This window comes from Podarcis melisellensis (genome assembly GCF_964234715.1).
Source record: "Podarcis melisellensis genome assembly, chromosome: 5".
NCBI lineage: Eukaryota > Metazoa > Chordata > Lepidosauria > Squamata > Lacertidae > Podarcis > Podarcis melisellensis.
Window position 1 is genome coordinate 10,880,270 of NC_138537.1, and position 25,665 is coordinate 10,905,934.

Consider the following 25,665-nt stretch of genomic DNA (forward strand, 5'->3'; position numbering starts at 1 on the left):
TCTGGGTCTTTTTTTTATTTTAAAGCTCAAGTACAGTGAATAAAAGCTTACGAGTCTGCAGCTCATTTGCATCTTGGTGGGTAATTTATTTTGAGGAGGCATCAATCCTGCAAAGATTTACCCAAAAAAAATTATAATTTATTTATTTATTTTTTTGAGGGGTCATTTACCAAAGGATCTTATTTCTCATGCAAACCTATATCCTAAAAGCAAACCCATTTTCTAAGTCTGGATCCTTATGTGACCAAAATGGTATTGTGAAGGAGGTGGTAGCAAAAGGCTTGAAGAAACCCCAGATTTGTGGGGGTTTATAAATGCTTTAGAAGTGGGGGCATGAAAACAGACTATAGAGAAGGGACCTGGGACCTTCTACTTGTGGATTCTCCATACAATGATGGCGGGTCAAGAGCTTTTGCTGAAAACATCTGTGTTCCAAATTTTAATAAGTTTGAAGTATGGTCAGAATATAATACTGACTTTCGCAAACTCTATTAGGTTCAAAATTCCTGGAGATAAAGGTAAACCCAAGCATGTCTTTGCAGGATGCGGAGCCTTAAAATATGAAAGATGCCACTGGAAACCAAATAAATGGTTGAATGTTTACAAGAGAACTCCAGTCTGAGGAAAACATCTGATTATGTGGTTTAAGGTTAGCCTGCAAGTAAGAAAAAAACAAAACATTTCTGCCTCTAAATACTTAGTGCATTATTAGCCACATATAATAGTTAAAGAAACAAGAGTTCTATAGTTTAATGAAGCTTCAAAGTGACGTTTCCGTGCTCTGCTCTTTAATGTAACCTATGCTTTTAACTTGGAACTGTATGGATATTTAGTGTGTTTTATTTATAAGGCTGATAAGATAAAAAATTTGCAGAGCACCACAGTAAATGTATTTTTGTACGGTAATGGAAGCATGCCTTCCTTTGATTCTTTTTCCACTTATTAAATTGTATTTATTTTCCTGTATTTATAAAATCGTGCAATTTTTAAATATGTTCTAAAATAAACTTTGTCTGTGGCTTCAAGTTATTTGTTGCCTGGAGATTTAGAAGGATTTATTTCTGCCAGGGTGAAAGCTATTTCCTCCTCCTTACATAAAGTTGTTTTGTTGTGTTAAGAACCAGAGTAGAGTTACGCTTTTGTTCATCCAGTCCTCAAATGCATCCAGGATTTGATGGAAAACGCAAGCAACCCTGTCAAATCATTTGGAAATAGTGAGACAAAAAAAAGTGTGTTTCTGTGTGGAAGAGACAACATAAACCAAGACATGCAAAATTGTTTTTTGTTTTTTTTTAATTTAAAACAGTTGCAACCATTTCATTCACATCCCTTCTTGTGGCAGACAGATTCTCTTCAAACGATGATTAGCGTTTCACGCCGACAATTCGGAACAGTGCAAAACTCATCCAAATTGCAAACATTTCCAGGATACAGTAGTTAACCTCAAATAGTGGGGCAGGACTCGTACAGTAATCTGATCCAATGTGAGAAGCAGAAAAGGGAAGGAGTGTGTAAGAGATTAAAATTAAAAGGCACAGCCAGTTCCACCATAAATTTGCATAGTCGTTCAATGCCTCAGAAATCAGGAGGGTGGGACCTAGCAAAACTGCCACAAGGATGGAAAACAAAGGATATAAACTGGAGATACATTTTAAGATACAGTTTGCCTTACCGATCTGCAACACAATGGCAGATTCAGATACTTTTAAATACGCCACATCCATAGTTACAACTGCAATGATTGATGAATGCGCCGCGGCACTTATGGGCCAAACACCACACTCACAGATGTTGCTGCCATGAAGTGGTGTCTGCAATAGCACTCATCCAGCACCAGATGCAACTTTATCCATGGGGTCACTTGGGCCCCATACACATAACAGTAAGCCATAGTTACAAACAAACCATGGTTTACTGTGAACCAACAGCATGCTGTTACATGCTGCTCAAATACTGCCTGCCCTGCATCTCCCTTTGCAAAGAGACCAGTGTTGGCTTAGCATTATTTGGAAAACCAGCCCAGTGTTGATGGCTTGATTTCCTCCATATAAACCTCAACAGGGTGGCAAGAACAAACCTTGGTTTCCTCCCATGACTGGAAAGAGAAAAAACTACAAGTAGTGGTTCACATGTCACGCTAAGCCAGCACTGTAATTTGTGGGACGGACACAATCTGAGCAGCGTTTACCAGCATGGGATTTTAACGCAGCTGACATCAGGCACTCGGGGCACGAACACTAATCTTGTCAGTGCATTAAATGCGGAAAAGTTACCATGAAGCAAGTTATCCATGGAATATTTTTTAAAGGAGAGTCCCTGATGTGCAACAGGAATGAAAGGTTCCACTCGCAGGATTGCCCTCCCAAAAATATAACTCATGGAGATGTAATTTTCATATATGTGTGCACTTGCTGGATCATTTCAACAAACTGGCTCTTTGCCAGCAAACAGGATGATGCTAATCAAGGAGACATTTAACCCCATTAACAATGGCCAATTCCAGTGTAACATTTGGTACACAGGTCTCATTTATTAGCACCATACTGTTTGTTGGCAAGGAAGAGCAACTCTCCTAGATTGCATATGATTAACATTGACAAGGAACAAATTGGAAGGAAGAGACCAGCTCCCATGTCCAATAAAGATTAAGTTTTGATTCTTTGTCACTTGGGTGTTGCCAAGTTGGTGTTCAAAATGTGGACATCAGCCATCAGCTTGACCATGGTGAAAACAAATGGAAAATAATACTTTGGGGTTTCTTCCTCAGTTTACAAATCTATAACAAAAGTCAACCGAATTCTAATCCAAGTAAATTATCATCCTCTTTCTCTTAAAAGACAACAGCTAACTTTGCAGAAGAATTTGCAATCTGAAGCAGTCTTTTTATCAAGCTTAATAGAAAGTGGAAGCAAAGAGCTCCTTATTCCTATTGTATGGCAACATCAAAAAAACGAAGATCATGGCCACTGGTCCCATCACCTCCTGGCAAATAGAAGGGGAAGAAATGGAGGTAGTGAGAGATTTTACTTTCTTGGGCTCAATGATCACTGCAGATGGTGACAGCAGCCACGAAATTAAAAGACGCCTGCTTCTTGGGAGAAGGGCAATGACAGGCCTAGACAGCATCTTGAGAAGTAGAGACATCACCTTACCAACAAAGGTTCGTATAGTTAAAGCTATGGTTTTCCCAGTAGTGATGTATGGAAGTGAGAGCTGGACCATAAAGAAGGCTGATCGCCGAAGAATTGATGCTTTTGAATTATGGTGCTGGAGGAGACTCTTGAGAGTCCCATGGACTGCAAGAAGATCAAACCTCTCCATACTGAAGGAAATCAACCCTGAGTGCTCAGTGGAAGGACAGATTGTGAAGCTGAGGCTCCAGTACTTTGGCCACCTCATGAGAATAGAAGACTCCCTGGAGAAGACCCTGATGTTGGGAAAGATGGAGGGCACAAGGAGAAGGGGACGGCAGAGGACGAGATGGTTGGATAGTGTTTTCGAGGTTACCAGCATGAGTTTGACCAAACTGCGGGAGGCAGTGGAGGACAGAGGTGCCTGGCGTTCTCTGGTCCATGGGGTCACGAAGAGTCGGACACGACTAAACGACTAAACAACAACAACAACAATGGCTCCGTACAGAATCCAATGGGGCTTTTTCATACACAAGGGGTCTTCTTGTGCTTCTCCCATTCATTTCAATGCCGCTCTTGCAGGGAGACATCCCAGCAGATTGCACCTTTTTGGGGAGGGGATTAAGTCAATGATGCGACGGAGTAGTGAAAAAAATGCTGTGCTTGCCAACTGCACACAGGAGGAAGAGCTGCTAGGGACCCCATTTAGCAGAGAAGACAACTAAGGTGACATCCAAACCATATATTTAAGGCCCCCCATTTATACCACTTTAACAGTCACAGCTTCTTCCTGTAGTTTGTTAAGGGTGCTGAGAGTTGTTTGGATTCCCTTCGCAGAGACACAGTTGCCAATACCCGACAGTTTCCAGCTTTCTTTGGGTGGGGTGTCATGAATGTTAAAGTGGTACAAGAGAGTCCTTCAAATGTATAGCATGGGTGTTGACCCAGAACAGCCAAATTCTCTAAATTGCCCAGAGGGTGAAAAAAAGCCCCATTGTTTATATTTAGCTGGGAGTCTTTAGGCTTTAATCCCAGATTTAAGGGCAGTGCCCTCAGCTGTCTGTCACTAATAACCATGTACTTGCCATGCTGAACGAACTGCCCTTTCATCCTAGCCCAAATGCCAATGGGCTGAGGAGGAGGTGCTTTTAAAAGCAAAGTCTTGCCTTCATCCTCCAGAGTCACCTATTTCATTGATGGCACTCCCCACTTGAGTAATTACACAGCAATAAGCTAAACTGGGTTGGCCCACAACCTTTATGTGCACAGCCCCAGATGTAAAATGAAGGAACCATCCACCAAAATCCTCTCTCTGCAAGCTCTGTTAAATGAATTTAAGCTGTGAACCGCACTGTGATCTTCAAATGAAGGGTTGTACACAAATTTAATAATTATAATCTATGCTTTTGATCCCATTTCATTTCAACAGGGCTCATGAGGAAGACCTGGTAGGTTGCATCCAGAGTTTATCTGCATCCAAGATTCAAATTCCACCAAGATATACAAGCCTATTTACTGACCCCAAACATAGCCTGTGTGAGGGAGAAGTTGAGGACTTGGCGGAAACTGCAGCTCCCCCCTCAAACCCCACCCCCATATCTCAACTACCATTGAATGCTGTTCTGTCACGTTTTTCTACCCTGCTATTTTAAATTGTCTCGTGCACATGCACACAAATATGTGTGGAGCTTTGTGCTAAAGAACATTCCAGAAGGAGAAGCAGGGAGCAAATGTCTGATAGTAAAGAGCCAGATAACCTTAAGCACCAATGCCTGAGCTTCTCAGCCAGGGGTCAGCAAACCTTTTCAGCAGGGGGCCTGTCCACTGTCCCTCAGAACTTGTGGGGGGCCGGATTATATTTTGAAGGGGGGAATGAATGAATTCCTATGCCCCACAAATAACCCAGAGATCCATTTTAAATAAAAGGACACACTCTACTCATGTAAAAACACACTGATTCCTGGGCCGCATTGAGAAGGCGATTGGGCCGCATCCAGCCCCTGGGCCTTAGTTTGCCTACCCATGTTCTCAGCTGTTGTTCTTTGGGTTTGGATACTGTGCTTTGCATGCATTCATCTCTCACTCTCATATATAAATATTCACAGAGAGAGAGAGAGAGAGCTATTTTAGATCAGAGTCTCTATACAGGCAGATTGCTTAAGTTTGCTTCTGGGAAATCTGACTGGCTCCCAGATTCAAGAAGGAACACACTGAGAGTTCACATTATTTACACTTAGATACAGGATGCTGGCATAGCAGATCTCGCCTGCTTTGAACTAGCCCTTATACGTCCACAAGGTGGAGGAAAGACCACTTTGCTGAATTTTTGCAGGCACAGGAGACCTTGTTTAAATAAGCAGAACGTGACAAATCCAGACTCTGCAGAAATCATCAGCATTAGGCAAATATTCCCCCAGTGACACATTCTAAGGTAACGGCAAATTTTGTGGTACATTCATAGTGACTTCAGAAGCTGTAATTGAAAGTAGCCTGGGACTAGGTTGCGAGACAGATCAGCATTCTAACATGCCTGTAGCAGTGCTGTAAATAAAGCAAAGTGGTGATGGTAGAATAGGCCCCAAGATATAGGCTTTGGATTCACCACTCGCAGCGTTGCTGGGCTCGAAAGCCTCTTTCTGCCTTTTGTGGCTGTTGATTTGTAGAATCTAACCTGAGATACAAGGTCTTAAGCTGCATCACTAGTGCCTCAAATGATGCTGGCTCCAAGCATAAATAGCCACAACACCAATCTTTCCATAAAGAAACTCTGTGTATGTGCATGTATACACACGCGCGCGCGCACACACACACACACACACACACACACACACACACACACTGTAATGTCTCCTGAACTTCTGCGCAAGTAGTATGTCATTTACTGAAGATTTATACTTGGTACAGGTTTGTCTGCTGTTTTCTGTGGTAACAGCTGCATTTGCTTGACCCAAATCAGTAGGCACCGCTTTATTTGCCATCGCAAATTCCCTAACAATCCAGTAGTTCAACAAAGGCAAAAAAGTAATAAAAAAAGAACTTACCAGGCCCATGAGTTCACACAATGAATTGAAACAAACAAACAAAAATACACGCACCCCTTTTACACTTGCAAACCCATCAAATAGTACAGTGAAAATAGTGTGAAAATGAAAAGAAGACATTGGAGGCAGTGGGGAGTTTTTTTTTAGAAAGGGATACTTGGCTCCTTTGCAAACTTGCTGACAAGTCAATATGATGGTTTTAAAATGGGGGAAAAAATCAATCCATCAGCAGGCTATTTCATGGGAAGAAATTTTAAATAATTAAACAAGCTATGCCAGAAGAACAGGGCTGTCTGCATATTTGCTAGACACGGTTCCTCTAGGGAGCATCATTGCCAGGGAAGGTTATATATTTTAGCTTCTCCATAAAGGGTCCCTATCTTTAAAATATTTTGTGGGAAGTACTAGAGCGGCATAAAAGTGGAAGGAAAATCAAAGCAGACCGACTTCGGGTCCAGTACATTTTACGACCCTGATGAGGTCTTCTTCTGTGGTAAAGGATTCCCAACCGATCCACAAACATTTGCATGTCCTCACCATGTGACTCTCCCCCATGCTGTCGTCCTAGCAACTCTAGTTCCTTCGGTTGCCGGGGCAGGGGAAGAAGGTGGGGCAAGAGCTAGTCACAAGGTGAGCCCTTGTAAACGTTACGAAGCAGGATGGGAATACTTGTCATGGGGACCCATGGAGTGGATTCCCTTTACAGTATATGCAAAAGCATGAATAACCGAGGAGGAAGAACAGCCAAGTTGCAGTTTTCTGATCCACAGCCCTACATGAACCCTGAGGACTACACAGAGCTTCTGCATGTGTGAGCATTTATCTCACAATGGGAGAAGCAGACACACGCACAGACACCAATGTGCATACCGATCCACTGAAATGGGTGAAATGGGCACTTTCTTATAAAGCGGGTTCTCAAACCATCAGCAATTGCTAGGTCAAGGCATAGAAATGGAAGGTATGTTTTGAAGCCACCCAAAGCACCTTTTTTTAAAAATATAAATGAACACCCAGATTTTTTTTGTTTGTTTGGCCAAACTGCAAGCTCCCTTGGCTGCAGTTATGAACCTTGATTTCACACGCTGACATCTGCAACATATTCTGGGCCGTTCCATCCTGGGATAACACAGTGCTATTCAATAAAGGAAAAGGAAAAAAAGGAAATCTAACCATGGAGATACAAGCGGGATCACAACTAAGCCACTTTTTCAGGCTGGCAAACAGATCTTCCACCAAACATTCCCTTCAGGGTGGTGGTAAACTCTGCAGTCAAAGGCAGTGGCTTGGCTACCATCACTGATTCCGTAACAGTTGTTGAGGGTCGAAACTGACTTGCGAGGTAAGAAGGTGGGTGTTTCAGAGTTTGAGAGCAGTCTCGTGTTCTCCAGTTGCTTGTTGCAATCTCGGCTAGTGATCAGAACAGCCTTGAGGTCGCCACAAAGTGTATACATTTTTTTCCTTCAAAATCCTAGAACGCGCTGTGACCCAACAGAAATTCCTCCACTACAGTGTTAAGAAGGCATCAAATGACTGATCCTGATTTTAAGCTATAAATAGTACCCAAAATGTTTTTCTTTTTGCTCCTTTCGGCAGTCCAAAGGCTTTGCTTGTTTGAAATGACTTTTTGGCAGAATAAAAAGGCTTATGGCTTCTTAAGGCCAAGGGGCGTTTACTAAGGCCTAACTCGGTATCCTGCGGTAAAAGTAAATATACCCCAACTCCCTGGGTGGTCGCTCAGAGGCACAGACTTTGAGGTCATTGTAGATCACCCACCTGAAACAAAGAGATGGGAGGAAAAAGAAAAAGGCAATGAGTGTATTGAGAAATCAGGCTTAATGCCCAATCCTGGGGAGCTCCACGTAGGTCAGAATCCTACCCTTACCCAGTGGCGTAGCGTGGGGGGTGCAGGGGGGGCCGGCCGCACCGGGTGCAACATCTGGGGTTAGGGTTAGGGGGCGCAAATCCACGGGTTAGGGGGCACAAATTACTTGCCTTGCCCCGGGTGCTGACAAACCACGCTACGCCACTGCCCTTACCCAGCATCCTTTTGTCTGGATTATTAGCCTTGAGAGTTCTCAGACAGCAAAGGAATTTACCGCCCAATCTGGATACCTCTTGGTCTTTTTAATATCATTTGCTGAAAATCTTAGGATTCTTTTTCTGCTGTAAACTGGGGGTTGCAGACTGCGTCCAGGGATCTGCTGGCACATGCTGTATTTCATGGGCAGGATTAAAGCCACGTTCAGATTGGAGTTCATGTCAGGATATGGACAGAAGCAATAAGCATGGACCCAACATCAATGCAGGTGAATCTTGCCAGAAAGGACAGAACATGAGGGGGAATAGTAGAGCTTAGGAGACAAGAGCATGATTGGATTGAGGCAGTTGGAAAGGAAGAGAAAGAGATCAGGTAGATCCAGCAATGCGAACTTGGAAGCCTGCCCTAGTCCTTTCAGTGGAGTTTGCTTCCAATGACAAAGTGGTTAGGACCAAAGTGCCAAGCTCACTTTGAGCTTTGTTCAATCCTGGTAGTTCTTCTAATTTTATATTATCTAACAGTTCCACCTACTCACCTTCCCTCCTTTTTGAGATGACAAACATAATGGCCACTCATTGTAGATGTTCCCATGTGACTGATGAACCCAAAAAGTTCATATCCTGTGCAAGGAAAATACCAAATATGAGAAGCAGGGATGTGAAGAGATGTCCTTAGTAAGCCAAGTCCAGCAGTCGCATCTTGCAAGCATCATGTTAGTTATCCATTCGTTTCACTCATCATATTTTGAACCTTCCCCTCCCTCAGGGGATTCAGGGGGACATACTATGCTTGTCTGTTTCCCCCACCCCACCCAAAAAATCCATTTTTAAATGAAACAGACATCTGGAAAATAGCACGGAACATGCATGTAGATAGTCTCTCATGTTCTTCGCTTAATGTAAACACACACCCGGAAGTAAAAACCGGGCATGGTCTCTCTGGCCCCTCTACACCCCATGCTTGTGCAGAGAAACAAACTGTAATGTAATGGAGCTGGTGTAGCAACTGTTATATGAGATTATCTACCATGTGTTTTGATACTTTGTCGTGCGCAAAGAGGAGCCATATCACAATCTCAGCCACACTTAACCTTCCCTGGATTATAGATGTCTGCTGGGATTAATGGTATTTTGAATTAATGAGAAATTGTTCAAATGTTTGATATTATATTTTATTGCTTGTTTTTCTGAATATATTTTAAACTGATAGAACCTGCAACATTGGCGTTATCACCACTGCGCTCCAACCAGATGATTATAACGATGGCCCAAAATGCACTTTTATATTCTGATTATTCACATGGCCCCGCAAAAACCTTGTGAGAAAAAGAGCCAAGAACTATTTGCTACTTCCAGGCTTTCTAAGGTGACTGTGATCTACTTCTTTCTGCTCAGTACTCAGTACTCTTCAGCTGCTGTCCAACAGCTCCACCCTGTGGCTGGTTTTAGATTTCCCCCCCTGCAAGGATCACTGTGACCATCAAGGTAAAAAACGAAGCATATTACCTTTTGTTACAGGCAGATATAAAAAAGAGGAGAAAACGTGAGTCTAAATGTGTCCAAGCAGCACAGAGAAATGTCTGCCCCCTCTGGGCATCTGTATCAAAAGCTGCTTCAAATCAATAGTCCACACAGCTTGCACTATCTAGTCTAACTAGGGCTATGGGATCTTAAAACAAAGGCAGCCTTGCCACCAGAGTCATTTTAATGAGAGTTGCCCGGGGCTAAACCTGAGGACTGCTGCACACCAAAGAGCTGTTTCGCACATTACACAGTAACAAGCCCAGGTTTGCCATCAAACATACATTCAACAGGGGGCCTGCAGTGAATCCTGGCTCCTTAATGAGCGCATCGTTACAACGAATATTGTACATTTGCAGGTGTGCTTATGAAAATGTTTCTTCCCGTTCACTTTTTGCATCAGGAAGAGGTCTGTAGAAATCAAAAGCCAACTTGCTGATTTAGGGTTTTTAGTTTGCCATAATTAGAATTCTTAAAAAAGACTAAATATGACTTGTCTGCATTTTTTTGGTCTTACTCAGGCAGCACAAAATAACCCCACTTGTCGAATAAAATAGACAAATGAACCTATCCTTCCTTGCTGACCTTTACAAGGTGGGACAAAACTTAGCTGTTCTGACAGGCATTTCAGGGTATCTTGAGAGGGTTTGGGGTTTTAATATTGCTACTGTTGATCTTTAGTCATTTAGTTCGTGTTGGCAGTTTCAGTGAATTGATTTTGGTATTTGTCATTTTAAGACTGACTGATAATTGGTATTTGGTACATGGTTGTATATCACCATTTCCGTTGATAGTGGAGAAACGATTCATAGCCGCAGCAAATACATTTGGGAAAGGGGAATAAGATATGAACAACCAAAGCAAAGTGTCTATGGGAAACTTACGCCCAGAGCCGTCTTTGATCCTAGGTCCTTCTGGATCAGATTCTGCAAGGATGTTGGCATTCACATGGTTCTCTAGGTCCATAGTTTCAGAAGTCGTTTCGTTCTCCTCCTCTGGCTCTGGGTGACTGAAGATCCAGTCTAATGCATGCTCCAGGTTATTATTCTGCCAACCAATAGGAAGATAAAATAGCCAACAGCCATCAGCATCTGTACAACCATTGGGGTTTGGGTGCCTTTTCCCAAAAATAAAAAACCTGTTGCTGCTTTGTTCCCTTTGTATGGGAAACACCAACAAAAGGTGGAGGGACAAAACCTGCTGCAAATGGAAATATTCCCGCTGCAGCAGAGAGGCTTCTTCTTCTTCTTAACGTGTCTGAAGCTCACTGAGTTGATTTAAGCACCATGGACAGTGACAGCCTCAACAGAGTCTCCTTCAGTTCAGCAGAGCAGCTGTATTAGGCTGTGCAATGTGGTTGCCATAATCCCGTATTTGCTCCTATGTCATATTTAACTTCCACCCACATAATCTGGACAGATTGTGTTGGTCTGGTACCAAACTAAGGATACCCTCCCCTAGCTGGACAAGTATTCCTCTATCTTAACCACCGGGAAGAGCATGTGTTACAAATATTATGATGCCAGGGGAGGGCAACAAGTGAATGAAGCCCTCAGGCTGCTGCTGCTACAGCAGTAATTAAAAATGCAAGCTAACTTAATTCAGCATCAGCTTTTGCAAGCTACAGCCTACTTTATCCATGTCATTCATCTAATTATGTCAGCTCATGCCCATCCATCTCAGGCCCAAATAACTTTGTCCTTATGATTCCATAAGCCTCTTATTCAGTTCACTGTTACACAAACTGCACATTTCTGAATTTTCCACTCCAGCTCTTTCCCATCCTCATCAGTTGAGAATGCCTTTCGCATCAACCTGCTGGCTAGTGTAGTAACTTTTAGCATCAGTTCCAGGGAACCCAGAGACTGGGGCTCCTCAGTGAGGAGTCGCCACAAGATGAGCATCTCTCAAAGTCAGGCAAGCATCCGTTGCAACAAAGAATGGCAGGGTACCAGGTTGAGGAAGGCTGTGCTATAGAAACAATAAATAGGCATCTCAAACAGTGAAGTTCTGAGTATTGGTCAAAGAGTTGCCTTCTCTTTAAAAGTCCCAAGCCAGTCTTCCTAAAGCTGCTTCTCAACCCTCAATAAGCTATTGGCAAAAAAGATTTTGCAGCCAAGATTTTCCCCTGACCAGTACCTATGAACAGGATGCCGCATAAACTTAATTCCCCAAAGGAAAAGGAGTGCAAGGTCTTCCTTTGTCAAATGTCCTGCTGCCACTGCCAATGGCAGGGCTTGTTCTGCTTTGGATAATAATAATAATAATAATAATAATAATAATAATAATAATAATAATAATTTATTATTTATACCCCGCCCATCTGGCTGGGCCTCCCCAGCCACTCTGGGCGGCTTCCATAAAAACCAAAAATACAGTAAAATATCACACGTTAAAAACTTCCCTGAACAGGGCTGCCTTAAGATGTCTTCTGAATGTCAGGTAGTTGTTTATCGCTTTGACATCTGCTGGAAGGGCATTCCACAGGGTGGGCGCCACTACCGAGAAGGCCCTCTGCCTGGTTCCCTGTAGCTTTGCTTCTCGCAATGAGGGAACCGCCAGAAGGCCCTCGGCGCTGGACCTCAGCGTCCGGGCAGAATGATGGGGGTGGAGACGATCCTTCAGGTATACTGGACCGAGGCCGTTCAGGCCTTTAAAGGTCAGCACCAACACTTTGAATTGTGCTCGGAAACATACTGGAAGCCAATGTAGGTCTTTCAAGACTGGTGTTATATGGTCTCAGCGGCCGCTCCCAGTCACCAGTCTAGCTGCCGCATTCTGGATTAGTTGTAGTTTCCGAGTCACCTTCAAAGGTAGCCCCACGTAGAGTGCATTGCAGTAGTCCAAGCGGGAGATAACCAGAGCATGCACCACTCTGGCGAGGCAGTCCGCAGGCAGATAGGGTCTCAGCCTACGTACCAGATGGAGCTGGTAAACAGCTGCCCTGGACACAAATTTGACCTGTGCCTCCATGGACAGCTGTGAGTCCAAAATGACTCCCAGGCTGCGCACCTGGTCCTTCAGGGGCACAGTTACCCCATTCAGGACCAGGGAATCCTCCACACCTGCCCGCCTCCTGTCCCCCAGAAACAGTACTTCTGTCTTGTCAGGATTCAACCTCAATCTGTTAGCCGCCATCCATCCTCCAACCGCCTCCAGACACTCACACAGGACCTTCACTGCCCTCACTGGTTCTGATTTAAAAGAGAGGTAGAGCTGGGTATCATCTGCATACCCAGCTCTACCATACCATTAATTTACCATACCAGCTTTTGAAAGTCATATTTGATGAGGAAGTGGAGGACGTCTGCATCTGTGCTAAAAATAGACCCCAAATAATTTGCTGGTCGACTCACTGTTGCCCGTAGTGCATGGAAAGCTATATTCCGCTGAAAGCCCATAGAGGTAATGATGGCAACCATTTCTTCTGGGGGCTGGTTATCCAGCCCAACAACTGCTGCTCCACCTGCCCCAGGAAAAGTGGCTCCTCCGTAACCAGGGATGGCTAAGGGCTCTGCAAAATCTGGAACATAAGCGGCAAATATTTAAATCTCTGCAAACAAATTGAGTGCCTATTTCTAAACCAGGAGGAGCTGAGTTCCAGTCACCGGACAGAAACAACAAGAGAGGGTTGTTCCTTTTATGCCTTGCTTGTGGGCTCCATAGGGGGAAGCAGAAACTTTGAACTAGGTGGATGTGTGGGTTTGATCAAACAGGTCTCCACTTGTGTTCATACAGATGTATTTGCAAGGCAGGAAACAGATGACTAGATACCCGCAAAGTCCATCCCACACCCATGATTCTGCAACCATAAGCTAATCTAGGATGGAACAGTGAAGGAGCTGGTGAAGTTGTGGATTGCTTCCAATTAAAAGGAATACAAAACAACAAACCCCTGTGTTGCAAACTTAACACAACAAACAATACAAGCAACACAGAGACCAGTATACTAGGTAGCACTGCAACTCTGTGTGAAGTTTATATAGTTTTCATGTACACAGGTCATTGTTTCATATTTGAATTCTTCTGTAGTTGTGCTGAAGAAGATTCCAGCGAAACAGTCAGATTATCCGGGATCGCTGTCCTCCGTTGTTATTCACTTACTACTTCGGCACAATCAACGCCTAAAAAAGTTTTACCGCTTAGCCCGCAGGATAGCATCTATTACTTTGTTTCAACTATAGACTTATACTTCTAAAGGTAAAGGTAAAGGTACCCCTACCCGTACGGGCCAGTCTTGACAGACTCTGGGGTTGTGCGCCCATCTCACTCAAGAGGCCAGGGGCCAGCGCTGTCCGGAGACACTTCCGGGTCACGTGGCCAGCGTGACATCGCTGCTCTGGCGAGCCAGAGCCGCACACAGAAACGCCGTTTACCTTCCCGCTGGTAAGCGGTCCCTATTTATCTACTTGCACCCGGAGGTGCTTTCGAACTGCTAGGTTGGCAGGCGCTGGGACCGAGCAGCGGGAGCGCACCCCGCCGCAGGGATTCGAACCGCCGACCTTTCGATCGGCAAGTCCTAGGCGCTGAGGCTTTAACCCACAGCGCCACCTTCAAAGATTGAAAGTGTTCATTTGATTTCAAATATATTAGAGAATTTACAAGTGTACACATTTTGTTTTGGTTGTACTAAATCATTTATATCATGCAGTGCTATCCAATTAAAAGGAAGCACAGAGAGCACCAAACTGTCCTAGCAGGCATGGCGATGTCTATTGCAGACATATGCACACCCAATCAGATTACAGACCTGGTTCTTCCATGTGGGCAATGATCCAGTTGAAAGCCACCTCAGCACCCATGTTGCCTGTGTAGTAGACAGCTTTACGGCATGCTTCCAGTGGAAAACCCATCTCAGCTAGCTGCATCACTGAGGATTCATCAATATCTGGAGCTGAAAGAGAGAGAGAGGACATTCCCAATGTGAGAAGCTGTCAAACAAAACAAGAGCAAAGCAAAACACCACCCTACCCCATCAATGGACAGGGCTTTGTTTTTCAACTGTGGCACAAAATGTGCAGTTTTCATAGAATTGAGAACCTGCAATTTGCTGCCCATTTCAAAACCTTTCTGGCCCTCATAATTGTAATAAAAAGGTTGAGGCAGCATCTGTTGGAAACTCCAACTATCCAGTAAAAAGAGAAAGACGGTTAACTTTACAGCTCTATATCCCTTCCCATCGCTGCCACCATCCTTACTCTCGCCTCTAATATTAATCACTCATCTTTTTTCCATTTCTGAGCCCGGTCCTGTTTTTGAGGTTTCCAAATGCTGAAAATGCCTTTTAATTCTCACACACTTTGCATGCTTAGCAGATCTGCTCTCCTATTAATTTATTCAAATTGTAACGTTCAGGCTTTAAAAAAAAAAAAATCTTGTCCAGAACACACAACCCTAGAATTAGTGTGCATGGAACGTGCACACATTAGTGTGCATAGGACGTCACATTCAATTTTATACTTGCTAAGACCAGCAGACAACTGAACATCTGGGCAACTTTCTACAATGATCTTGCATTTACACAGGCTCAGTTTCGCTCTAAAGAATAACACAGCATAAATCACTCGGAGAAATATGGACACGCACTACTGAGATGCAAGCACATAAATGGTTATGAGAGCCTACAAAGATCAGTTGAGGCATTTGCTATTCCCTATGCTGAGACAAAGGAACATTTCAGAGGCATAGCAACGCTAGCTTCCCAGGTTATTCTGTACCACAGCTACTCCAAATTTTAAGGTTTACTCACATACATTACTGGAGCCTCAGCAACAGATTTGCAACTAAGGTTTGGCAAAAGGGTAAGCTGAAGGCAATAGCTTCAGTCAATTTAAGCTCAGACAGGATTGCCAATGTTATGGTTCATCGTCCACAGGAATCCACAATTCCATTGTGGGGTGTATGTGTGTAAGGCAGAATGCAAACTGAGGGCAACTTTCAATAGTCTTGGAACCATAATCTATTGCACAGCTGGAAGCAGACATTTCTGAGGACACTCTGGCCCTTAGCACTAAAAGCCAGCCACTTGAGCAAATTGGCATAGGGAATACAGAATGAAGACCATACTACAGTATTAGCTTCAAGTGAGCCATTAACTGTCAGGCAAACAGCCCCAATATTCCAGGTGCAACAGCAATGCTCTGTCTACTAGATAACTAAGGCTGGAAGTCTTCAATGTAATGCAGAGCAGGGGACCTCTAGTCCAGAGAACCTTCCCATCTCACCTGTGGGCCTCTCCCCCGTTGACCCTGCCCACTTCCTCTGTCCCACAATGCTTTTCACAACTCATCAGTGTTAGGTTTAATGTTTTATATTTCTACTTGCTGAGTTATGTTGGCATTGGGCATCCTGGTTGTGGTGTGCCCCTCCCCAGAGAGGCTCACCTTGAATGTTCCTTGTGGTTATTTTCACACGATGTAAAGTTTTTTTTAAAATTCTCAGGACTTTAAAAAAACCCCTGCAATATTTATGTTTGGAACCACTGCTTGAATAATGTTATTGGGCAGCCTATATAAAAAATCAACCAAAAAAAAATTAACAATCAATTATGCAATTCTCCCACCACCATATTCAGGCACATTCCAAGGGGATTTGTTAAAAAGCTAAATCTGCCCCTCTTTATTCCCATCTGACAAACTGGGCCCTGGGGTCAGAAGATGTTCGTTTGCAGAAAAAGAAAATATGTCTCTCAATGGCCAAATGGAATCTCCAGTACCCTCTGAATACTAGGAAGCCAAAACAAACAACGAGGGAGAGCTGTTGTCATCATGCCCTATTTGTAGGCTTTCCAGAAGTATTTGGCTGGCTACTGTTGGAAGCAAAAGACTGTTTCATGGGCTTGATCCAACAAGGCTATTCCAATGGCAATACATAAATCTGATGCTCCGTCCAATGTGGGAGCAAAGAATTATGCCAAAGAAAATTAGCATTCCCAAGCCTTGAACCAATTGTGAGGGAGTAAAGACGAAGACGATTCCAACACAGGAGAGCAGTCTCTGATGTTTCCCTGGTACTTTTCACGTCTTCCACCAAACAACCAAGCAAACATTAAGAATAGGTTGGTAGACATTCAAACCAATGGCACAATTAAAAGCCCAAAGAGAAGAACTCCCATGCATCTCTCTACAGACAAAGAGCCCCTGTGCAGCAGCAAATAAGTTCACTAAAACAGCCTTTAAAAAATAAATAAAGCCAACATTGAAATGAAATGAAATACATACGCTCCATGAAATGGTTCGTCATGCCATCTGAAAGTGAAGAAGGCAAAGTGAGGGAGTGTGCACTGGGATGGCGAGAGAGAGGAAGCTGGCCAGTTCTGCGTTGGGTGCAAACACTAGATCCCATCACTGCTATAGAGTCAAGGCCTTGTTGGGACATTAGATGTGCTTGATTCCATAGGACTAGGGCTTCAGATCTGGTCATGGGGATCTGTGCCATTGGCCCAACCAATTATGCTCAGCCCACCTTCCCCTGCTTCTTTGCATAGGTGTGTGCGCACATCTGCAGACTGACCACATCTATGCATCTCCTCTAAATCAGGTCCTCAATCTTCTAGGTACTTTGTGGCCCACCAGAACTACCCCAATGCCTATGCTTGAGTAGGCTTCCTTGATCCTGGGCTCCCCATTCTCCATTGATTGCTCCTCATATTACTTCCAGGTTGGGTCTTCAGAGCTCAGTCTCAATTCCTACCTGCACACCATGCAAAATTTTGTCAAGGAATGGAATCCCACTTACTAAACCAGGAAACAGGCCTCAATTCTATAACTGGCTACTTCTCTCACACCTATAAGCCCAGCGCCCAATGGCTGCGGTGCAAAGGATGTGCCATGGAGATGTTGGAGCTTGTCATCCCAGAAGAAGTCCCATGTGAACAGGTAGGGAGCAAAAGTGACAAAGGAACAGAAAAGAAGTTCAACTAACAGTTGTGGTGGAGAATGGTGGGGGAGTAGAGATCCTCGTGGTAGCAGGCAGTACCTTTGGGGTCATCAGGAATGATAATGGGTGGAGAGATATCTGGGAGCTCCTCCTCTCCTGGTTGGAGGCCTGTGGCACGGAGGTGACTGATGTCCAGAAGATCTGGCATGTCTATGGAAACATCTGCAAACACAGCAGAGCAAATAAGCCTATAGATGCACAGCTAATACATTACAGGAACATTGGGTTGGGGGGAGAGGCTCAGTTAATTTTATTGTACACAGGTTTTACATTGACAATAAAGTTATTATTAAAGCATGCTTCCATACTCAGTTCCCCAAACCCAGTGCTTTAGTCCTAAACCAAAAAAAAAAGCAGGGACTGATTCTCAATAACAATGGTTTCTGTGCTCTCAGGGAATCCCTTGAAACCTTACAGGAGAACCCAGGACAACTGAATATAGAACAGAATATTCAGAGCACATACCAAGCTTCTTAGGTATCCAATCCAAGCCAAAAGTGAACTTCTTTATCTGTACTACCAGGTACTCGGGAAATGAGGCAAAGCGAGAGGTTCTGGAAACAAAAGCAATTTCATGTGAATGAAGCTGAGCCGTAGGAATGCAAAACCAAAAGAGTGCTGCACTCAAAAACAGATTCATGCTGGAAGAATGGAAGGAGACTGAAGGATCTGTATTGGGACCAGTGACTTTTTAATTTGTTCAAAAGCAATCTGGAATCTGGTCTGATCCAGGAGGAATCATCTTATGTAGCTGGGAGCGGGGATTTGGAGGCAATGGGACGCAAGGAAAAGCCAGTCCCCACAAACACAGATACAAAGGTTCCTGAATTTGGTCCTATTTTTATTTGTATTCCCAAGCCATTCAGGAGGCTGCGATTGAAGCTTCTTAAGGACATCTCTCTCTCTTAACATGCATACCCATGTATAGGACAAACTGCAGACTCACTTAACCCCAGCAGACTTGGCTTGAAGGGCACTGCTCCAGAAGTCTTCTACATTATCTGGTTCTGAAAAGGCCTGCAAACAGGCACTAAAAGGGATTTTGGCACGTACAAGCTCCGGCAGGGGCCTCCTTGCAGTTTCAGCTTCTCTCCTCTTCAATTCGTAAGCAATCAGTTCATCTAACCAGGAACACAAGCAACAACAGAGGGCCATTGCGTGTGGAGAATGGACAACCTTATGTGATAATAAATACTGCATTCTCACATGCAGTCTCCCTCAAGTTTCTCCCCTCACTAACCATAAGCATGGTTTGTTATTTTGATATCTAGGATTTACAGTTCAGGTTGAAGTTGGTTAGGAAGACATAGTAAGCTGCCTCACACCAAGTCCACACAAGATCAGTTTTGTCTACACAGATTGGCAGTAACCCTCTTGGTTCCAGGTAGGCGTCTTTCCCAGCCTTACCTGAAGAAGCTAGAGATGAGTTATGACCTTTTCCCAGAGGTCAGTCAGTGTGGACAATTCTGAGCTGGATAGACCAATAGTCTGACTCAAGACAAGGATATTTCCTGTGTCACCATTCCCCCATGATGCAATATACAGAACAAAGGCGAACATTGGGTACACTCAACTGTCACTTCAAACAGGTCAGCATTGTTGCCCAACAGGACTGACTAGTGCCATGCATGAAAATAATCCTTTGGGACACTCTGGGATTCCATCTCAGCTAACACAGAAGAGGTTCCCTCAAAGTGCAAATTTCCACTGATCGTCATGAAGTATTCCACTTAATCCATCTGGTCTCAGACGTTCAGGATATTTTGCATCACAGTAAAACTAAAGATGGTATCACACATGCATGTGTGTGGCGCTGTGGGTTAAACCACAGAGCCTAGGACTTGCTGATCAGAAGGTCGGTGGTTTGAATCCCCGCGACGGGGTGAGCTCCTGTTGCTCAGTCCCTGCTCCTGACAACCTAGCAGTTCGAAAGCACGTCAAAGTGCAAGTAGATAAATAGGTACCGCTCCGGCAGGAAGGTAAACGCCGTTTCTGTGTGCTGCTCTGGTTCGCCAGAAGCGGCTTAGTCATGCTGACCACATGACCCGGAAGCTGTACGCCAGCTCCCTTGGCCAATAAAGCGAGATGAGCTTCGCAACCCCAGAGTCGGTCACGACTGGACCTAATGGTCAGGGGTCCCTTTACTTTAGAGGCTGGATGAATGAACTGGTTTCTCTCTCTCTCTCTCTCTCTCTCTCTCTCTCTCTCTCTCTCTCTCGGCAAAGTTTTATCTGTGAAGTTAAATCTAGTTAAATCTGTAATGGCTCACTCACACATGCAAGCCGTTGTGATGCTGAAATAACATGCATGCGTGAATAAACTGAGCTGAACCCAGAAGTTTCTTCTGAAGGACGCAAAAACCAACACATGCAAAGTAGCCTAATTCCCGCCTAACCTTTGTTCACTGCAGCTTCCATTGCTACAGGCAACTGCATGAGATAGTCCACCCTCTCGGTATATCGGACTTTCCTGGACTGGCAGCACTGTGTACGTTCCTCCACCAAGAACCGGAAGACATCGGTCGGGTTTTCTGAACCAATGGGGTTCCTCTGAAGGGAGAAAACAGGTCAGACCTCTTTGACAATCATGACAGCGCAAGAATAACCAGGCCAGATGCGAAGATCCAAAGTACATCTCCTTGTTGTCCTAGTTTCTGAGCTGGGGTGATGCTGACGAGAACCTAAGGAGAGCCTGCTGAATCAGGGCAAAGGCCTATCTAGTCCAGCATCTTGTTCTCAGTGGCCAACCAGTTGTCTGTGGGAATCCAGGGAGCAGAACATGAGCACAGGAGCACTCTCCCCTCCCATGGTTTCAAGCAACTGGTATTCAGAAGTGTTGCTGGTGATAGGAAGGAGCCACACTGAAGCTGTTCCCATACTCTCACAATAACATAGGAAGAGTAGTTTAGTTTTAACACTCGAAGCACTAAGACATTAAGAGTCCAATTACAGGAATTGGTGGAGATGGCTCAATTGACTAGCAAACTCAGAGGAAACTTAAAGCAACAATTTGCGAAAAAATTGGATGGTTATAGAAGACATGTTCAAAAATACAATAATAGTTTTGCTAGCATTCAAGTGATAAAGGAAGTAAAAGGAGGTGGATAACAATTAAGGATTTATTATGTTTTCAGAATGCATTGGAAAAATTATATAGAAAGGTTGATTGTTTTGTGTACATTCCATTGTAAGATAAAACATATGTGAAGGGACTTGACACGAAGTCAAAGCTGAAGAAGATTTTGTAAGATAAAAGGGGGGAAATATTTACTTTCATCATTATCTGTGTGTGTGTGTGTGTGTGTGTGTGTCTGTACATATGTGTGTTTTTGCATGGAATGTTTGGGAGGAAATAAGATGGTAAATAAATAAAATATTGATGTATGTAATTTTTATTTCTCAATTATATTTAGTGGTTGTAATGCTTTTTGTAACATAAAATCATTCAATAATTATAATTTTTTTTTAAGACATTCAGAGTTCAAACTGACATGCTCTTCAGCATGAAATTTCAATAGCCATATTGAAAACTTGCAATTGTAATGACCAATACCTATTACATTTTAGGGGAAGGGAGTGTGATGTTTTATGTCTCAAAAGCATCACACAGAGTACAAGTCAGGCAGAAATTTAAATTTCTCACACTCCAAAAGGAAGAAATGATAAGAAGAGCCTGCTGGATAAAGGCCAATGGCCCAACTAGTTCAGCATCACAAGTTAATCCTGATCATTAATTTTAACAGGTCTACTCTGAGTAGGACTCGCACTCACTACAACCCCTACTTTGCAATCAAGTAGTACTGACACAACTGGGTGGTGGGAAATAATCTTTTATTTCTGCACTACAATGCTCTATGCGCACAACTGTGAAGGTTTCTCCAACCTTGTTGTCAGTGTCCAAGAAAAAAAAGCTTTCAGTAAGTACTTATCTCCCATGTCAATACTTAAGAGACTCATGAATTGATTTTTATTAATTTATTTCATGGAACTCCTCAAGATAAAATATGGTAAGGCACTACACGTCCATTCACTCAATTGATTTATCTGAAAGGAAATGTCCCGATTTTGCTGAATTAGTTGCTGGAAATAGTCTCTGCTAACCTAGCAATTATTATTATTATTATTATTATTATTATTATTATTATTATTATTATTATTATTATTTTGTAGAGAGCAAAGAATCATCTCCCTTTCCTCCGTTGTCTTCCCTACTGCTGTGGCTCACCATGGGACCTGGTGGTGAAGTCCGCATAATAAATCTAGCAGCAGCAGCAGCAAGATTTCCTGTGTAAGCTCCTTGGGGCAAAGATACATCTTATTTTGCTGATGTAAATCTACAAAGGTGCCATGCACACCTCTGGTACCACACCAATCGATCAATCATTTTACACCAAAACTACTATATTGTACAGTAAGAAGCGGGTGGCGCTGTGGGTTAAACCACAGAGAGCCTAGGACTTGCTGATCAGAAGGTCGGCGGTTCTAATCCCCGTGACAGGGTGAGCTCCCGTTGCTCAGTCCCTGCTTCTGCCAACCTAGCAGTTCAAAAGCATATAAAAATGCAAGTAGATAAATAGGTACCGCTCCGGCAGGAAGGTAAACAGCGTTTCCGTGCGCTGCTCTGGTTCACCAGAAGTGGCTTAGTCATACTGGCCACATGACCTGGAAGCTGTACGCCAGCTCCCTTGGCCAATAAAGCGAGATGAGCACCGCAACCCCAGGGTCGGTCACGACTGGACCTAATGGTCAGGGGCCACTTTACCCTTTACTATACTGTACAAGACTAACGTACCATTTTTGTCTGATACAAGCAAAGACAAGACAAGTAGTGGCTAACCCTTGCTCACCTCTATGAGATGTATAAGGTGCAGGAGAAACTCCTGTGCATCTTGCTGCCGATTGGAGGAGAATTCAGGGTGCCCTTTGCTTACAAAAGCTTTGAACATGCGAGGAGAGATGCCATTGTGCTGAGGCTAAAAAAACAGAATAAAATATGCCATGACGCTTTGTAATTAATGCTTTGTTGCATGTGACAAAAACGGCGCTCTGTACCGCTGTTATGATCCTCCTTCCACATCTTTCTCAGTATCAAGTTACCCAAAGAGCTATTCCCATTGGGAGAGGAACAGATTTAATTATTTGCCCAATGGTACACATGGGAAGTTTAGGGATGAACTGGTACAATTCACAACACCGCTTGATAGCGTATGCATGTTCTACGTGAGGCGGGAGGTGGCAGCAAGTCTTCAGGTACCCCCACAACCCCAGAAAAAGACGAAATGGCATGCATTTGTGACTCCAAATGTACATAATGACATCACATAATTTGCAATAAAGCAGGATTATTATTATTTTTAGTTTAGTTATGGTTGTTTTAGGTAACACTCCTCCTGCCCAACTACACACCTTACAGGGATTGTCTTTACATTTCCCCACATCTATGGAATGATTTCAGGGAGGTGAAGGGAGATCCTGGGAATTCTGAAAACTATTTTGGGCAATACGCATACGCCCTCCACTGCCCTGCAGACAGAAGGAAAGTCAGAACAAAACTCCAGCTACCTTGTATGCTGCTTAGTTCTGTGTTAGAAAGCTTTAGAAAAAATAATATAATATTTAAAAAATCAAACCTGCCAGACAAGAGGCAGCATAGGTCCATGCTGCCTTCACGCAACGCAAGTAGGGCAGCATTATTTATCTATTCCATTTCATTTCTGAATTGCTTCCCATGAGGATCTCAAAGCCATTGACAATATAAACACATACAGCAAATATATTTAAAAACACATTTAAAAAATGGTTATAAATATAAAAATTGGAATGGCACATACATAAAAATCAATCCAAAACACAAGGCAAGGTAACAGCCAGGATAAAGATTTCAGAAGGCTTGTTGAAAGAGGGACGTATCAAGATTCAAGGGTTTTTAGGTAAGCCAGCATGGTCAGTGATTGGAGATGGTGGGAGCTGTAGCCCTTGTATTCCAGAAAGCACATGGGTAACGGGCAGAAGGAATGCAGATGCACGAACTGCTGGGCCAGGAGAACTGGGAACCTGGGCAATGCAATATTGGACACATTCACACTATGGGCTGAAACTGATTTAATAGCCATCCCCTCTTGTGAAGCCTGTAGTTTTGGTTGCATGAGAGAAGGATAAGAACACATGAAGAACTCTGGCAGATCAGATCAAGGGTCCATCTGGTTAGGGCATGAAGGCTATTGCTCTTCTGCCATGTTTGCTCTTGCTCTTGGTATTGACAGACATGGAAGATGCTGGCTGCGGTTTATGAGAGGTGTAATCCAACATCTTGAGGGCACCATGTTTGCTACCCTTGAACACCCGCCTCCTTGTACCACCCTCCCCCAAATCTCCTGTTTATTATTTACTTTGGTAAAGCGTCCTCTATGGAATTTCCTTCTCCTACCAAGCTAATCAGCTGCAGCCCACAGGCAGATTTTAAACTGTGTGTAAGTATGTTTGTTTGTGTGGGGGGGGGAGAGAGAAAGAGCGCGCGCACACACACACTCACTCTGAGAGCGAAGAGAGAAAATTCTGGCAACGCTTTCCCCATCAACAGTTGCAAAACCGTTTATCTAAAAATAAGCTGGGTCAGATCATTCAATCTCTCACATGAACGCTTTGGGCAGGAGGCGCCCAATGACGTCGTCCAACGATGGATGGATTCCAAAGATGCAAGAAATTAAAATATACAGCAGCTCTCTATGAAGTGTGTTTACAGGCACCATGTAAAGGGCCACAGTATCAGTGTGAAAAACAAGGTAGATATATCTGAGTAAATCTGATGGACCATTTTTACACTAAACCTGGCATTGCCTGTCAGAAATAAGAGTGTGTGAGGAAGAAAATGTAAAATTAATCATTGCTATGACGCTTCTGTTTCGACTGCATTGCCTCTCATGATGGCAGTGCATTAATATGAACTAAAGCTGAAATGTGCTCCTTTGCTAAATAGGTTTTGAACTTACGTTTTTCATGGGGCGGGGGAGGGGGCAGGCAAACAGGTAGTTCCACTGAGACGGTCAAAGAAAGCAAAGAAAGCCACTATCTATGGCCCAAAAGGTATTCTGGAGTCACACATAATATGAAAGTCGTGATTTTGTACAGGTTGCCCGAGAGATTGGGGCAGAGGGGGGCAGTAACATGGAGAACAAGGAAACCATCCTTCAAAAACACAGAGAACTGGATGGTGAAGCTTTGCAAAACATCAGCAACGGGATTTGCATTTGTCTTGTTTTGTTTCTGTAGGTTATATAGGCAGAAAACTCTTTGGCTGCACTGTGTTTGGGCACCCCAGCTCACATTGGTTAGGAGGCTCCGCTGATGCCTCTCATCCAGTCCTCTGCCCATGTCCAAGTCAAAGCACCCTTTACTCCACCGATCGCACAGAGGCTCAACACTTTCCTCATCAATAATAAATAAACATAATAATAAAATTTTATTTATATCCCGCCCTCCCCAGCCGAAGCTGGGCTCAGAGCAGCTAACAACAGTAAAATAATACAGCATTCTAAAATCAATTCATTCTAAAATCAGTTCAAATCAAATTAATGGCAACCATTGGGCTAGAGTTCTGGGAGGATTACCAAAGGAGAGGGTCAGGCTGTGCCTTGCCCTAAGGCCTGGTGGAACAGCTCCGTCTTGCAGGCCCTGCGGAAAGATGTCAAGTCCCGCAGGGCCCTAGTCTCTTGTGACAGAGCGTTCCACCAGATTGGAGCCACAGCCGAAAAAGCCCTGGCTCTGGTTGAGGCCAGCCTAACCTCCCTGTGGCCTGGGACCTCCAAGATGTTTTTGTTTGAAGACCGTAAGGTCCTCCGTGGGACATACCAGGAGAGATGGTCCCATAGGTATGAGGGTCCTAGGCCATATAGGGCTTTAAAGGTTAAAACCAGCACCCTAAACCTGATCCTGTACTCCACCAGGAGCCAGTGCAGCTGGTATAGCACTGGGTGAATCTGATCCCGCAGTGGGGAC

The 25,665-nt window shown here is 43.8% G+C and overlaps 1 protein-coding gene across 2 annotated transcripts in view; it reads right to left on the reverse strand.

Annotated features, from left to right (window-relative positions):
- Positions 1-1,275: 1,275 nt before the first annotated feature.
- The window catches only part of USP13 (ubiquitin specific peptidase 13), a 70,242-nt gene continuing 45,852 nt past the window's right edge, over positions 1,276-25,665 (reverse strand). Inside the window, exons 11-22 of one of the 2 annotated variants that reach the window (XM_081910905.1) lie at positions 22,518-22,643; positions 20,067-20,220; positions 18,618-18,792; positions 18,137-18,225; positions 17,711-17,833; positions 16,954-16,980; positions 14,484-14,627; positions 13,090-13,256; positions 10,618-10,780; positions 8,749-8,833; positions 3,619-7,948; positions 1,276-2,926 (exon numbers count right to left, since the gene is read on the reverse strand). In XM_081910905.1, the coding sequence (XP_081767031.1) occupies positions 7,855-7,948; positions 8,749-8,833; positions 10,618-10,780; positions 13,090-13,256; positions 14,484-14,627; positions 16,954-16,980; positions 17,711-17,833; positions 18,137-18,225; positions 18,618-18,792; positions 20,067-20,220; positions 22,518-22,643 (1,347 nt within the window). In that variant the 3' untranslated portion in view covers positions 1,276-2,926; positions 3,619-7,854. The remainder of the gene's footprint in view (positions 2,927-3,618; positions 7,949-8,748; positions 8,834-10,617; positions 10,781-13,089; positions 13,257-14,483; positions 14,628-16,953; positions 16,981-17,710; positions 17,834-18,136; positions 18,226-18,617; positions 18,793-20,066; positions 20,221-22,517; positions 22,644-25,665) is intronic. The other variant, XM_081910906.1, reaches the window with a different exon arrangement.